This window comes from Nerophis ophidion, linkage group LG10 (assembly GCF_033978795.1).
Source record: "Nerophis ophidion isolate RoL-2023_Sa linkage group LG10, RoL_Noph_v1.0, whole genome shotgun sequence".
Classification (NCBI taxonomy): domain Eukaryota; kingdom Metazoa; phylum Chordata; class Actinopteri; order Syngnathiformes; family Syngnathidae; genus Nerophis; species Nerophis ophidion.
In genome coordinates this window covers 53,425,634-53,438,337 of record NC_084620.1, presented here as the reverse complement: position 1 = coordinate 53,438,337, position 12,704 = coordinate 53,425,634, and the positions used below count along the sequence as shown (strand labels likewise).

At 34.9% G+C, this 12,704-nt stretch overlaps 1 protein-coding gene across 2 annotated transcripts in view; it reads left to right on the top strand.

Annotated features, from left to right (window-relative positions):
• The first annotated feature begins 8,868 nt into the window (after window positions 1-8,868).
• Window positions 8,869-12,704, top strand: part of tmem110l (transmembrane protein 110, like) — a 29,228-nt gene continuing 25,392 nt past the window's right edge. Inside the window, exon 1 of one of the 2 annotated variants that reach the window (XM_061914114.1) lies at window positions 8,869-9,295. In XM_061914114.1, coding sequence (XP_061770098.1) covers window positions 9,112-9,295 — 184 coding nt within the window. In that variant the 5' untranslated portion in view covers window positions 8,869-9,111. The remainder of the gene's footprint in view (window positions 9,296-12,704) is intronic. The other variant, XM_061914113.1, reaches the window with a different exon arrangement.

Here is a 12,704-nt window from a genome sequence, read left to right as displayed (position 1 = left end):
AGTTCGTCTTTTCTTTCTTTTTTTTTTTGAATTTTATAAACAGTTTTGTGGGTCGTTTGCGATAAAGTATGATAGCAGCCACCATTTCCGGTAAAAGTCACTTCAAAATAAAAGCTTCTTAACCTTAAAACATTTTTTTTGCTGTCTTTTGTAGTAATTTCTGTTGCCATCCTACACAAAGCGGCGAAGAAGCAATGCCGTAAGTTGTCTTTAACAAGTTAACAACATGTCAGACACGTTAAAAAGTGTAATAGTGCCGCTATGTTGACTATAATTGTCGAATTAGATGCAATGTGTTCAAGTCATTTAGGCGGACGGGAGTCTCCCTCTGCTGGACATTTTGGGACATTACAGTTACATTTGTATATGTCATTGTAGACAAATACCCACAGAGGCAATAAGTGTGTTTGTGTCTCTTTGTTCTTTTCAGTTTTTCGCCATCTTGTCTATGAAGAAATGTCAAAAGACTCCGGTAGTATTTTTAAAACTCTGCCAGACTCAATTGCACCTATTTGGCTGATGAAAGTTATCACATCATTTATTTATAATGTATGAGTAAACAACAAATGAAGATGGACTACTATTAACCGCACCATGTTAGTGTCAAATAACAACAACAAAAATATTATGATTTGTACATTTTCAGAATGTACTTTTTCTATTTTCAAGCAAAAAAAACATCCTGAAGTTGTCATTAATTTTTAATTCATCAATAAATTGTTCCTCCATTAGGTAAAATGAGTTTGACACTCATGTTTTACTGTAAATACATATTAGTATTTTTAGCTTTTATAGTATATTTAATGTACAAAATGTATCACTGAATTTAATAATAATAATAATAATAATACATTTTATTTGGTATGGCGCTTTTTAGAGTACTCAAAGACGTGTTACAGGATTAAAAAAATATGTATATATATATATATATATATATATATATATATACATATAAAACAGTTCAGTATTTACTAGTTACTTCGAACATGTAAAGAGTTTCAGTATGACACATCACATATTTAACATATTTTATTTCCTCCTTGCCTCAAAAAGGAGTAGAAAGAAGCAAAGCGTCCGGAAAATATTCCCATGTTTCACTTTCTCCACATTTTGTTAAAGCCTTTTTACAAAGTATAATGAATATGGTCTGGCAGAGTGGCCAGAAGGAAGGCGTTTCCTTCGTAAAAAGTTTGCAAAAATCTACCTGACAGACTCTCAGACCATGGGAAACAAAAGTTCTCCGGTCTGATCAGACAAAGATTGAACTCTTTGCCGTGAACAGGGTTTGGAGGAAACCAGACACCGCTCAACATCAGGCCAATACCAGTGAAGCGTCGTGTTTTTTCAGCGGCAGCGACATGGGAGACTAGAGGGAAAGATGAAGACGGCGATGTTCGGAGACATCCGTAATGAAAACCCGACGCTTCCCATCCAAACCTGATGGAGCGTGAGAGGTGCGGAAAAGAGGAATGGGCAAAGAGGAATGGGCGAAACTGCCCAAGGATATGTGTAATTACTGCCAAAGGTGCACCAACAAATTATTAAGCAAATGTTGTGAATACCTATACACATGTGATTTGTATTTATTTATTTATTTTTTGACAAATTAGAAAAAAAAAATCACAAACTGTTCACATTGAAATTTTGGGGTATTTTCTGTAGAATTTTGAGGACAACAATGTGTTAGAAAAATTGTCTCAGTCATCACAAAACTTTGTGTTTCCATGAGTTCCCGGCAAGAGGACAAAAGCTGTCTTTAATCCCCCCAAGCAGAAGGCTTGTAAAACTCCACTGTGTAGGATGGGAAGCAACATGAGGGTGTTCTGTTTCTTTTATGTAATGTAACCAACAGACATATTGTCTTGAACCAAGAACTACAAAGTGAAGAGGAAGCAGGACCCCACTCCCCTACAGGGACCGCTTCTTTGAGCTCTTTTAAGACTTTTTCTCTGAACTGTTTTAAGACCTTTTCTTTGAACTGTTGTAATCAAAGGCAATGGCTGTTTACAACCCTCGACTCTTATAAACAGCTGTTGTCATGTAAGCAGGGAAAGTCCAAATAAAAGAGAAGGCGTACAAACAAAAAGGTATAGAGTAGACAAAAAAAATGTACTATAGTATCAATACAAATTAAAGCTGCAAGCAGCGTTGGTCGGGTCCGCCTTTGGCTGCTGCCCCCGAGACCCACGGCCGGATAAGCGTTAGAAGACGCCTTGGAGCCACTATTTTGAGAATCTAATGCATTGTGAAAGTAATGCAGTTGTTGTATTGAAGTGAAAATATCAAACTTCCTGTTGATTTTTGCTAAAGTATGTTAATCATCAAAATGTAGGTCTAAGTGAGACCTACATAGTGTTTTTTGTTTCATGTCTCTCTGACATTCCTACCGGAAGTTACAAGCAGTTTTGTCTGTGTTTTCTTCCTAGGAGCAGTTTGTCCGTATTGTATTCCTAGGGGGGCGGTAGAGCGCAATTTTGAGTTTTGAGGTTAGGTTTTTTCATCAGATCGCAATTTTTGCCAGACCTGATGTGTGTGTCAAGTTTTGTGAGTTTAGAAGCATTTTAAGGGGGTCAAATAACAGCTCAAAGAGGCAAAAATGACATATTTTAGGAGACTTTGCACAGGGGTTCTTTGAAGGCGCGTAAAATCAAAACCTGAGAACTTATCAAAACTCTGTTCTACACTTTTAATCAGAAGGGTTCAATCTCTCTCCTGTGCGAGTTTGAAGCCGAAACAACAAACGCACTCAGAGGAGATAATGTTTGAAGAAAGGTGACCGGTTTTTACAAAACTTTTGTTTTGAAGGGGGGATTGCAAACTTCCTGTTGATTTTTGTTGGGGGTTGTCAATCTATCAAATGTAGGTCTAAGCGAGACCTACATAAAGGTTTTTGTTTCATGTCTCTCCGACATTCTTACCGGAAGTTACAAGCAGTTTTGTCTGTGTTTTCTTCCTAGGGGCAGTGTTTTCAGTGTTTTATTCAAAAATAGCGCTAGAGCGCAATTTTGAGTTTTGGGGTTTGGTTTTTTCATTAGATCGCAATATTCGCCAGTCCTTATGTGTGCGCCAAGTTTGGTGACTTTTGAAGCATTTTAAAGGGGTCAAATTACAGCGCAAAGAGGCAAAAATAGCATTTTTTGCGCAAATTTTATTTTGAAGGGGTTTTTGCCAACTTCCTGTAGATTTTTGCTGAAAGAAGTGAGTGTATGAAAATTGGGTCTAAGTCAGACCTACATAGGAGTTTTCGTTTCATGTCGCTATGACATTCCTAACAGAAGTTACATGCAGTTTTGTCTGTAATTTTTTCCTAGGGGGCGCTAGAGCGCAATTTTCATTTTGGGGGATTGGTTGCTTAATATGTTGGGAAGGTTTGCTATACCAAAGTGTGTGTCAAATTAGGTGAGTTTTGAAGCATGTTAAGGGGGTCAAATTACAGCGCGTAGGTGCGGAATAATAATAAAACACAGCAGTTTCAATAGGGTCCTTGGCCAAGGACCCTAAATATAACATCTATGTATTACTTACATATTATATTTACAGTCAGGATATATAATATACTGACTGTATATTATATATACTGACTATATATAATATAGTCAGTATATATCCTCTGTGTCCTCTCTATATATTATATCATAATATTTTATAATATATAACAAATCCCAATTACTATGTACAATATTACAGTATTTGTAACAGCTGCAACAAAAACACAACTATTTTCAACTCACTTTAGTCAATCGTAATTTTAAAAAATCAAACAGAAAAAACATTTTTTTTATGTTGTTTGTGATTTACATTTACGTTGCTTGTTTAAATAAAGAGTAAAAAACGGTTAAAAAAGACGACCGTTTCCACGTAGCTTGAAAACATATGCTTTAATTTTGACACGTACAAACCGGATGTTACGCCTCCCCTTGTCCCATAGTCTCATTGTAACAGCTGCAGCAAAAAACAACTATTTTCAACTCACTTTAGTCAATCATAATCAAAAAAAGAAAACACATTTTGTTTATTATTTTTATGCTGTTTGTGGTTTATGTTGCTTATTTAAATAAAGAGTAAAAAGTAGTTCAAAAGACGGCCGTTTCCACGTAGTTTGAAAACGTATGCTTTTATTTTTGACACATGCAAACCGGAAAATACGCCTCCCCCTTGTCCCATTGTCTCATTGTAACAGCTGCGGCGAAAAACTATTTTCAACTCACTTTAGTCAATCATAATTAAAGAAACAAAACGTATTTTTTTATGTTGCTTGTTTAAATCAAAAGTAAAAAACAGTTCAAAAGACGACCGTTTCCACGTAGCTTGAAAACATATACTTTCATTTTAACAGCTGCAGCCAAAAACAACAAATTTCAACTCACTTTAGTCAATCATAATTAAAAAAAACAACAACAAAAAGAGTATGTTTCCATGTTGTTCGTGAGTTACGTTGCTTGTTTAAATAAATAAAAAAAAAACAGTTAAAAAGTTTCACATAGCTTGAAAACGTATGCTTTTATTTGGACACATACAAAACGGAAGTTACGCCTCCCATTGTCCCATTTTTAAAACTGCAGCAAAAAACTATCTTCAACTCACTTTAGTCAATCATAATTAAAAAAAACGAAAAACGTATTTTTTATGTTGTTTGTATTTAAATAAAGATTAAAAAACAGTTCAAAAGACGACCGTTTCCACGTAGCTTTAGTCAATCATACTTAAAAAAACAAAACAAACGTATGTTGTTTGTGATTTACGTTGCTTGTTTAGATAAAGAGTAAAAACCAGTTAAAAAGACGACAATTTCCACGTAGCTTGAAAACATATGCTTTTATTTTGACACATACAAACCGGAAGTTACGCCTCCCCTTGTCCCATTTTAACAACTGCAGCAAAAAACTATTCCTAAGTCACTTTAGTCAATCATAATTATAAAAAAAGCTACGTATTTTTTATGTTGTTTGTGATTTACGTTTCTTGTTTTAATTAAGCGTAAAAACCAATTAAAAAGACAACTGTTTCCACGTAGCTTGAAAACGTATACTTTCATTTTAACGGCTGCAGCCAAAAACAACAAATTTCAACTCACTTTAGTCAATCATAATTAAAAAACAAACAAAAGAAACGTATTTTTCCATGTTGCTTGTTTAAATAAAGAGTAAAAACCAGTTAATAAGTTTCACATAGCTTGAAAACGTATGCTTTCATTTTGACACATTCAAACCGGAAGTTACGCCTCCCCTTATCCCATTTTAACAACTGCAGAGAAAAAACTATTCTCAAGTCACTTTAGTCAATCAGAATAATAAAAAAAAACAACGTATTTTTTATGTTGTTTGTGATTTACGTTTCTTGTTTGAATTAAGCGTAAAAACCAATTAAAAAGACGACTGTTTCCACGTAGCTTGAAAACGTATGCTTTTATTTTGACACACGCAAACCGGAAGTTACGCCGCCCTTGTCCCATTTTAACAACTGCAGCAAAAAACTATTTTCAACTCACTTTAGTCAATCATAATAAAAAATAAAAAAAAACAATTTTTATGTTGTTTGTGCTTGTTTAAATTAAGAGTAAAAAACAATAAAAAAGACGACTGTTTCCACGTAGCTTGAAAAAGTATACTTTCATTTTAACAGCTGCAGCCAAAAACAACAAATTTCAACTCACTTTAGTCAACCATAATTAAAAAAACAACAACAAAAAGAGTATTTTTCCATGTTGTTCGTGAGTTTGTTGCTAGTTTAAATAAAGAGTAAAAAAACAGTTAAAAAGTTTCACGAAGCTTGAAAACGTATGCTTTTATTTTGACACATACAAACCGGAAGTTTGTATAAATGTGTTTGTATGTCCCATTCTAACAGCTGCAGCCAAAAAACAACAAATTTCAACTCACTTTAGTCAACCATAATTAAAAAAACAACAACAAAAAGAGTATTTTTCCATGTTGTTCGTGAGTTTGTTGCTAGTTTAAATAAAGAGTAAAAAAACAGTTAAAAAGTTTCACGAAGCTTGAAAACGTATGCTTTTATTTTGACACATACAAACCGGAAGTTATGCCTCCGATTGTCCCATTTTAAAAACTGCAGCAAAAAACTATTTTCAACTCACTTTAGTCAATCATAATTTTAAAAAACGAAAAACGTATTTTTTATGTTGCTTGTATTTAAATAAAGACTAAAAAACAGTTCAAAAGACGACCGTTTCCACGTAGCTTTAGTCAATCATACTTAAAAAAAAAACAAAAAAAAAACGTATGTTGTTTGTTTAGATAAAGAGTAACAACCAGTTAAAAAGACGACAATTTCCACGTAGCTTGAAAACGTATGCTTTTATTTTGACACATACAAACCGGAAGTTACGCCTCCGATTGTCCCATTTTAAAAACTGCAGTAAAAAACTATTTTCAACTCACTTTAGTCTATCATAATTAAAAAAAACGAAAAACCTATTTTTTATGTTGTTTGTATTTAAATAAAGATTAAAAAACAGTTCAAAAGACGACCAATTCAACGTAGCTTTAGTCAATCATACTTAAAAAAAACAAAAAAAAAACATATGTTGTTTGTGATTTACGTTGCTTGTTTAGATAAAGAGTAAAAACCAGTTAAAAAGACGACAATTTCCACGTTGCTTGAAAACGTATGCTTTCATTTTGACACATACAACCCGGAAGTTACGCCTCCCCTTGTCCCATTTTAACAACTGCAGCAAAAAACTATTTTCAAGTCACTTTAGTCAATCATAATTAAAAAAACAACAACAACAAAAAAACTTATTTTTATGTTGTTTGTGATTTACGTTGCTTGTTTAAATAAAGAGTAAAAAGCAGGTCAAAAGACACGTAGCTTGAAAACGTATGCTTTCATTTTGACACATGCAAACCGGAAGTTTGTATGTATGTGTTTGTATGTCCCATTTTAACAGCTGCAGCCAAAAACAACACATTTCAAGTCACTTTAGTCAATCATAATTAAAAAAACAACAAAAAAACACGTATGTTTCCATGTTGTTCGTGAGTTACGTTGCTTGTTTAAATAAAGAGTAAAAAACAGTTAAAAAGTTTCACGTAGCTTGAAAACGTATGCTTTCATTTTGACACATTCAAACCGGAAGTTTGTATGTATGTGTTTGTATGTCCCATTCTAACAGCTGCAGCCAAAAACAACAAATTTCAACTCACTTTAGTCAATCATAATTAAAAACAACAACAAAAAGAGTATTTTTCCATGTTGTTCGTGAGTTACGTTGCTTGTTTAAAAAAAGACTAAAAAAAAGTTAAAAAGTTTCACGTAGCTTGAAAACGTATGCTTTTATTTTGACACACACAAACCGGAGGTCATGCCTCCGATTGTCCCAATTTAAAAACTGCAGCAAAAAACTATTTTCAACTCACTTTAGTCAATCATAATTAAAAAAAAAACGTATGTTTTATGTTGTTTGTGATTTACGTTTCTTGTTTAAATTAAGAGTAAAAAACAATTAAAAAGACGACTGTTTCCACGTAGCTTGAAAACATATACTTTCATTTTGACAACTGCAGCCAAAAACAACAAATTTCAACTCACTTTAGTCAATCATAATCAAAAAACAAACAAAAAAAACGTATGTTTCCATGTTGTTCGTGAGTTACGTTGCTTGTTTAAATAAAGAGTAAAAACCAGTTAAAAAGTTTCACATAGCTTGAAAACGTGTGCTTTCATTTTGACACATTCAAACCGGAAGTTACGCCTCCCCTTGTCCCATTTTAACTGCGGCAAAAAACTATTTTCAAGTCACTTTAGTCAATCATAATTAAAAAACAAACAAACATATTTTTATGTTGTTTGTGATTTACGTTGCTTGTTTAAATAAAGAGTAAAAAGCAGGTCAAAAGACGACCGTTTCCAAGTAGCTTGAAAACGTATGCTTTTATTTTGACACATACAAACCGGAAGTTACGCCTCCCCTTGTCCCATTGTGACAACTGCAGCAAAATACTATTTTCAACTCACTTTAGTCAATCATAATAAAAAAAAGGATTTTTTATGTTGTTTGTGATTTACATTTCTTGTTTAAATTAAGAGTAAAAAACAATTAAGAAGACGACTGTTTCTACGTAGCTTGAAAACGTATACTTTCATTTTGACACATACAAACCGGAAGTTTGTATGTATGTGTTTGTATGTCATATTGTAACAGCTGCAGCATAAAACAACTATTTTCAACTCACTTTAGTCAATCATTATTAAAAAAACAACAAAAAACATATGTTTCTATGTTGTTCGTGAGTTACGTTGCTTGTTTAAATAAAGAGTAAAAAACAGTTAAAAGTTTCACGAAGCTTGAAAACGTATGCTTTCATTTTGACACATGCAAACCGGAAGTTTGTATAAATGTGTTTGTATGTCCCATTTTAACAGCTGCAGCCAAAAACCAAAAATTTCAACTCACTTTAGTCAATCATAATTAAAAAAAAACAACAACAAAAAGAGTATGTTTCCATGTTGTTCGTGAGTTACCTTGCTTGTTTAAATAAAGAAAAAAAACAGTTAAAAAGTTTCACGTCGCTTGAAAACGTATGCTTTTATTTGGACACATACAAAACGGAAGTTACGCCTCCCATTGTCCCATTTTTAAAACTGCAGCAAAATACTATTTTCAACTCACTTTAGTCAATCATAATTTTTTTTTAAATAAAAACGTATTTTTTATGTTGTTTGTATTCAAATAAAGACTAAAAAACAGTTCAAAAGACGACCGTTTCCACTTAGCTTTAGTCAATCATAATTAAAAAAACAAAAAAAACGTATGTTGTTTGTGATTTACGTTGCTTGTTTAGATAAAGAGTAAAAACCATTTAAAAAGACGACAGTTTCCACGTAGCTTGAAAACGTATGCTTTTATTTTTGACACAGGAAAACCGGAAGTCACGCCTCCCCTTGTCCCTTAGTCTCGGTTATTTTTACCTCCACATAAACAATGATTCCGGATAAACATTCGTTTGGTTTTTGAGTGCTAATGAGCGCTAACTTTACACGACTTTAGATTAAGCATTAGTTCGAGTGAAGTAGGCGTCGTTAGCTTTAAATAAATTAAAAAACAGCGATAAAGGGACAATAGGAGCGTTTTTTTTTGTCTGCAACGGGATGGACACGTACGGACAATTGGCCGTGAAAATGTCCCTTGCGGACATGGAGGACATGGAAGTGACCAACATGAGCGACATCGACAAGGCCAACCCTCACGGCTGCGATAACGGCGCTCTGACGGACAGGTTCGGGGTTCTGATCCAGGGACTTCTGGCCGTCGTCGCCTTCAGCACGCTGATGTGTGAGTGTGTCTCCCTCCCGCCGACAAATATATATTTGTTTGTTAAACATCCAACGCAGTGGAAATGGCGATAAAGACGCCACACTTTAGTCCACTTGGCGTCTTGTTGACGTTTCTTTGCAGCCTCAAATCCATCTTAAATCTGCTCATTCTATATTGACTGGATTGTTTTGACAAATAAAAAAAAACATAAAACTATACTACTTGATTAGATTAATAGTTAATATCAGGCTGTTTTAACCATGGACATGTTATAAGCAGACGCAGCATTGGCTGTAGTGAGGCGAGAAATTGGGCCGCAATCTTGAAGTGGTGACGAGGAGCCGTCTAAACTGAGAGTTGACAGGTAGAAAACAAAGATGCTAAACTGACAGGACAGTTGACAGGTAGAAAACAAAGATGCTAAACTGACAGCTGACAGGTAGAAAACAAAGATGCTAAACAGACATTGGACAGGTAGGAAAAAAATATGCTAAACTGACAGTTGACGGGTAGAAAACAAATATGCTAAACTGACAGTTAAAAGGGAGGAAACAAAGATGCTGAACTGACATTGGACAGGTAGAAAACAAAGATGCTAAACTGACAGTTGACAGGTAGAAAACAAAGATGCTAAACTGACAGTCGACAGGTAGGAAACAAAGATGCTGAACTGACATTGGATAGGTAGAAAACAAAGATGCTAAACTGACAGTTGCCAGGTAAAAAACAGATGCTAAACTGACGGTTGACAAGTAAAAAACAAAGATGCTAAACTGACAGTTGTCAGGTAGAAAACAAATATGCTAAACTGACAGTTGACAGGTAGAGAACAAAGATGCTAAACTGACAGTTGATGGGTAGAAAACAAAGATGCTAAACTGACAATTGACGGGTAGAAAACAAAGATGCTAAACTGACAGTCGGCAGGTACGAAACAAAGATGCTAAACTGACAGTTGACGGGTATAAAACAAAGATTCTAAACTGACGGCAGACGGGTAGAAAATAAAGATGCTAAACAGACAGTGGATGGGTAGAAAACAAAGATGCTAAACTGACAGTTGACAGGTAGAAAACAAAGATGCTAAACTGACAGTCGACAGGTAGGAAACAAAGATGCTGAACTGACATTGGATAGGTAGAAAACAAAGATGCTAAACTGACAGTTGACAGGTAGAAAACAGATGCTAAACCGACAGTTGACAAGTAAAAAACAAAGATGCTAAACTGACAGTTATCAGGTAGAAAACAAATATGCTAAACTGACAGTTGACAGGTAGAGAACAAAGATGCTAAACTGACAGTTGATGGGTAGAAAACAAAGATGCTAAACTGACAATTGACGGGTAGAAAACAAAGATGCTAAACTGACAGTCGGCAGGTACGAAACAAAGATGCTAAACTGACAGTTGACGGGTATAAAACAAAGATTCTAAACTGACGGCTGACGGGTAGAAAATAAAGATGCTAAACAGACAGTTGATGGGTAGAAAACAAAGATGCTAAACTGACAGTTGACAGGTAGAAAACAAAGATGCTAAACTGACAGTCGACAGGTAGGGAACAAAGATGCTGAACTGACATTGGATAGGTAGAAAACAAAGATGCTAAACTGACAGTTGACAGGTAGAAAACAGATGCTAAACTGACAGTTGACGAGTAAAAAACAAAGATGCTAAACTGACAGTTGTCAGGTAGAAAACAAATATGCTAAACTGACAGTTGACAGGTAGAGAACAAAGATGCTAAACTGACAGTTGACAGGTAGAAAACAAAGATGCTAAACTGACAGTTGACAGTGAGGAAACAAAGATGCTAAACTGACGGTTGACAGGTAGAAAACAAAGATGCTAAACAGACAGTTGATGGGTAGAAAACAAAGATGCTAAACTGACAGTTGACAGGTAAAAAACAGATGCTAAACTGACGGTTGACAAGTAAAAAACAAAGATGCTAAACTGACAGTTGTCAGGTAGAAAACAAATATGCTAAACTGACAGTTGACAGGTAGAGAACAAAGATGCTAAACTGACAGTTGATGGGTAGAAAACAAAGATGCTAAACTGACAATTGACGGGTAGAAAACAAAGATGCTAAACTGACAGTCGGCAGGTACGAAACAAAGATGCTAAACTGACAGTTGACGGGTATAAAACAAAGATTCTAAACTGACGGCAGACGGGTAGAAAATAAAGATGCTAAACAGACAGTTGATGGGTAGAAAACAAAGATGCTAAACTGACAGTTGACAGGTAGAAAACAAAGATGCTAAACTGACAGTCGACAGGTAGGAAACAAAGATGCTGAACTGACATTGGATAGGTAGAAAACAAAGATGCTAAACTGACAGTTGACAGGTAGAAAACAGATGCTAAACTGACAGTTGACAAGTAAAAAACAAAGATGCTAAACTGACAGTTATCAGGTAGAAAACAAATATGCTAAACTGACAGTTGACAGGTAGAGAACAAAGGTGCTAAACTGACAGTTGATGGGTAGAAAACAAAGATGCTAAACTGACAATTGACGGGTAGAAAACAAAGATGCTAAACTGACAGTTGACGGGTATAAAACAAAGATTCTAAACTGACGGCTGACGGGTAGAAAATAAAGATGCTAAACAGACAGTTGATGGGTAGAAAACAAAGATGCTAAACTGACGGTTGACAGGTAGAAAACAAAGATGCTAAACTGACAGTCGACAGGTAGGGAACAAAGATGCTGAACTGACATTGGATAGGTAGAAAACAAAGATGCTAAACTGACAGTTGACAGGTAGAAAACAGATGCTAAACTGACAGTTGACGAGTAAAAAACAAAGATGCTAAACTGACAGTTGTCAGGTAGAAAACAAATATGCTAAACTGACAGTTGACAGGTAGAGAACAAAGATGCTAAACTGACAGTTGACAGGTAGAAAACAAAGATGCTAAACTGACAGTTGACAGTGAGGAAACAAAGATGCTAAACTGACGTTTGACAGGTAGAAAACAAAGATGCTAAACAGACAGTTGATGGGTAGAAAACAAAGATGCTAAACTGACAGTCGGCAGGTATGAAACAAAGATGCTAAACTGACAGTTGACGGGTATAAAACAAAGATTCTAAACTGACGGCTGACGGGTAGAAAATAAAGATGCTAAACAGACAGTTGATGGGTAGAAAACAAAGATGCTAAACTGACAGTTGACAGGTAGAAAACAAAGATGCTAAACTGACAGTCGACAGGTAGGGAACAAAGATGCTGAACTGACATTGGATAGGTAGAAAACAAAGATGCTAAACTGACAGTTGACAGGTAGAAAACAGATGCTAAACTGACAGTTGACGAGTAAAAAACAAAGATGCTAAACTGACAGTTGTCAGGTAGAAAACAAATATGCTAAACTGACAGTTGACAGGTAGAGAACAAAGATGCTAAACTGACA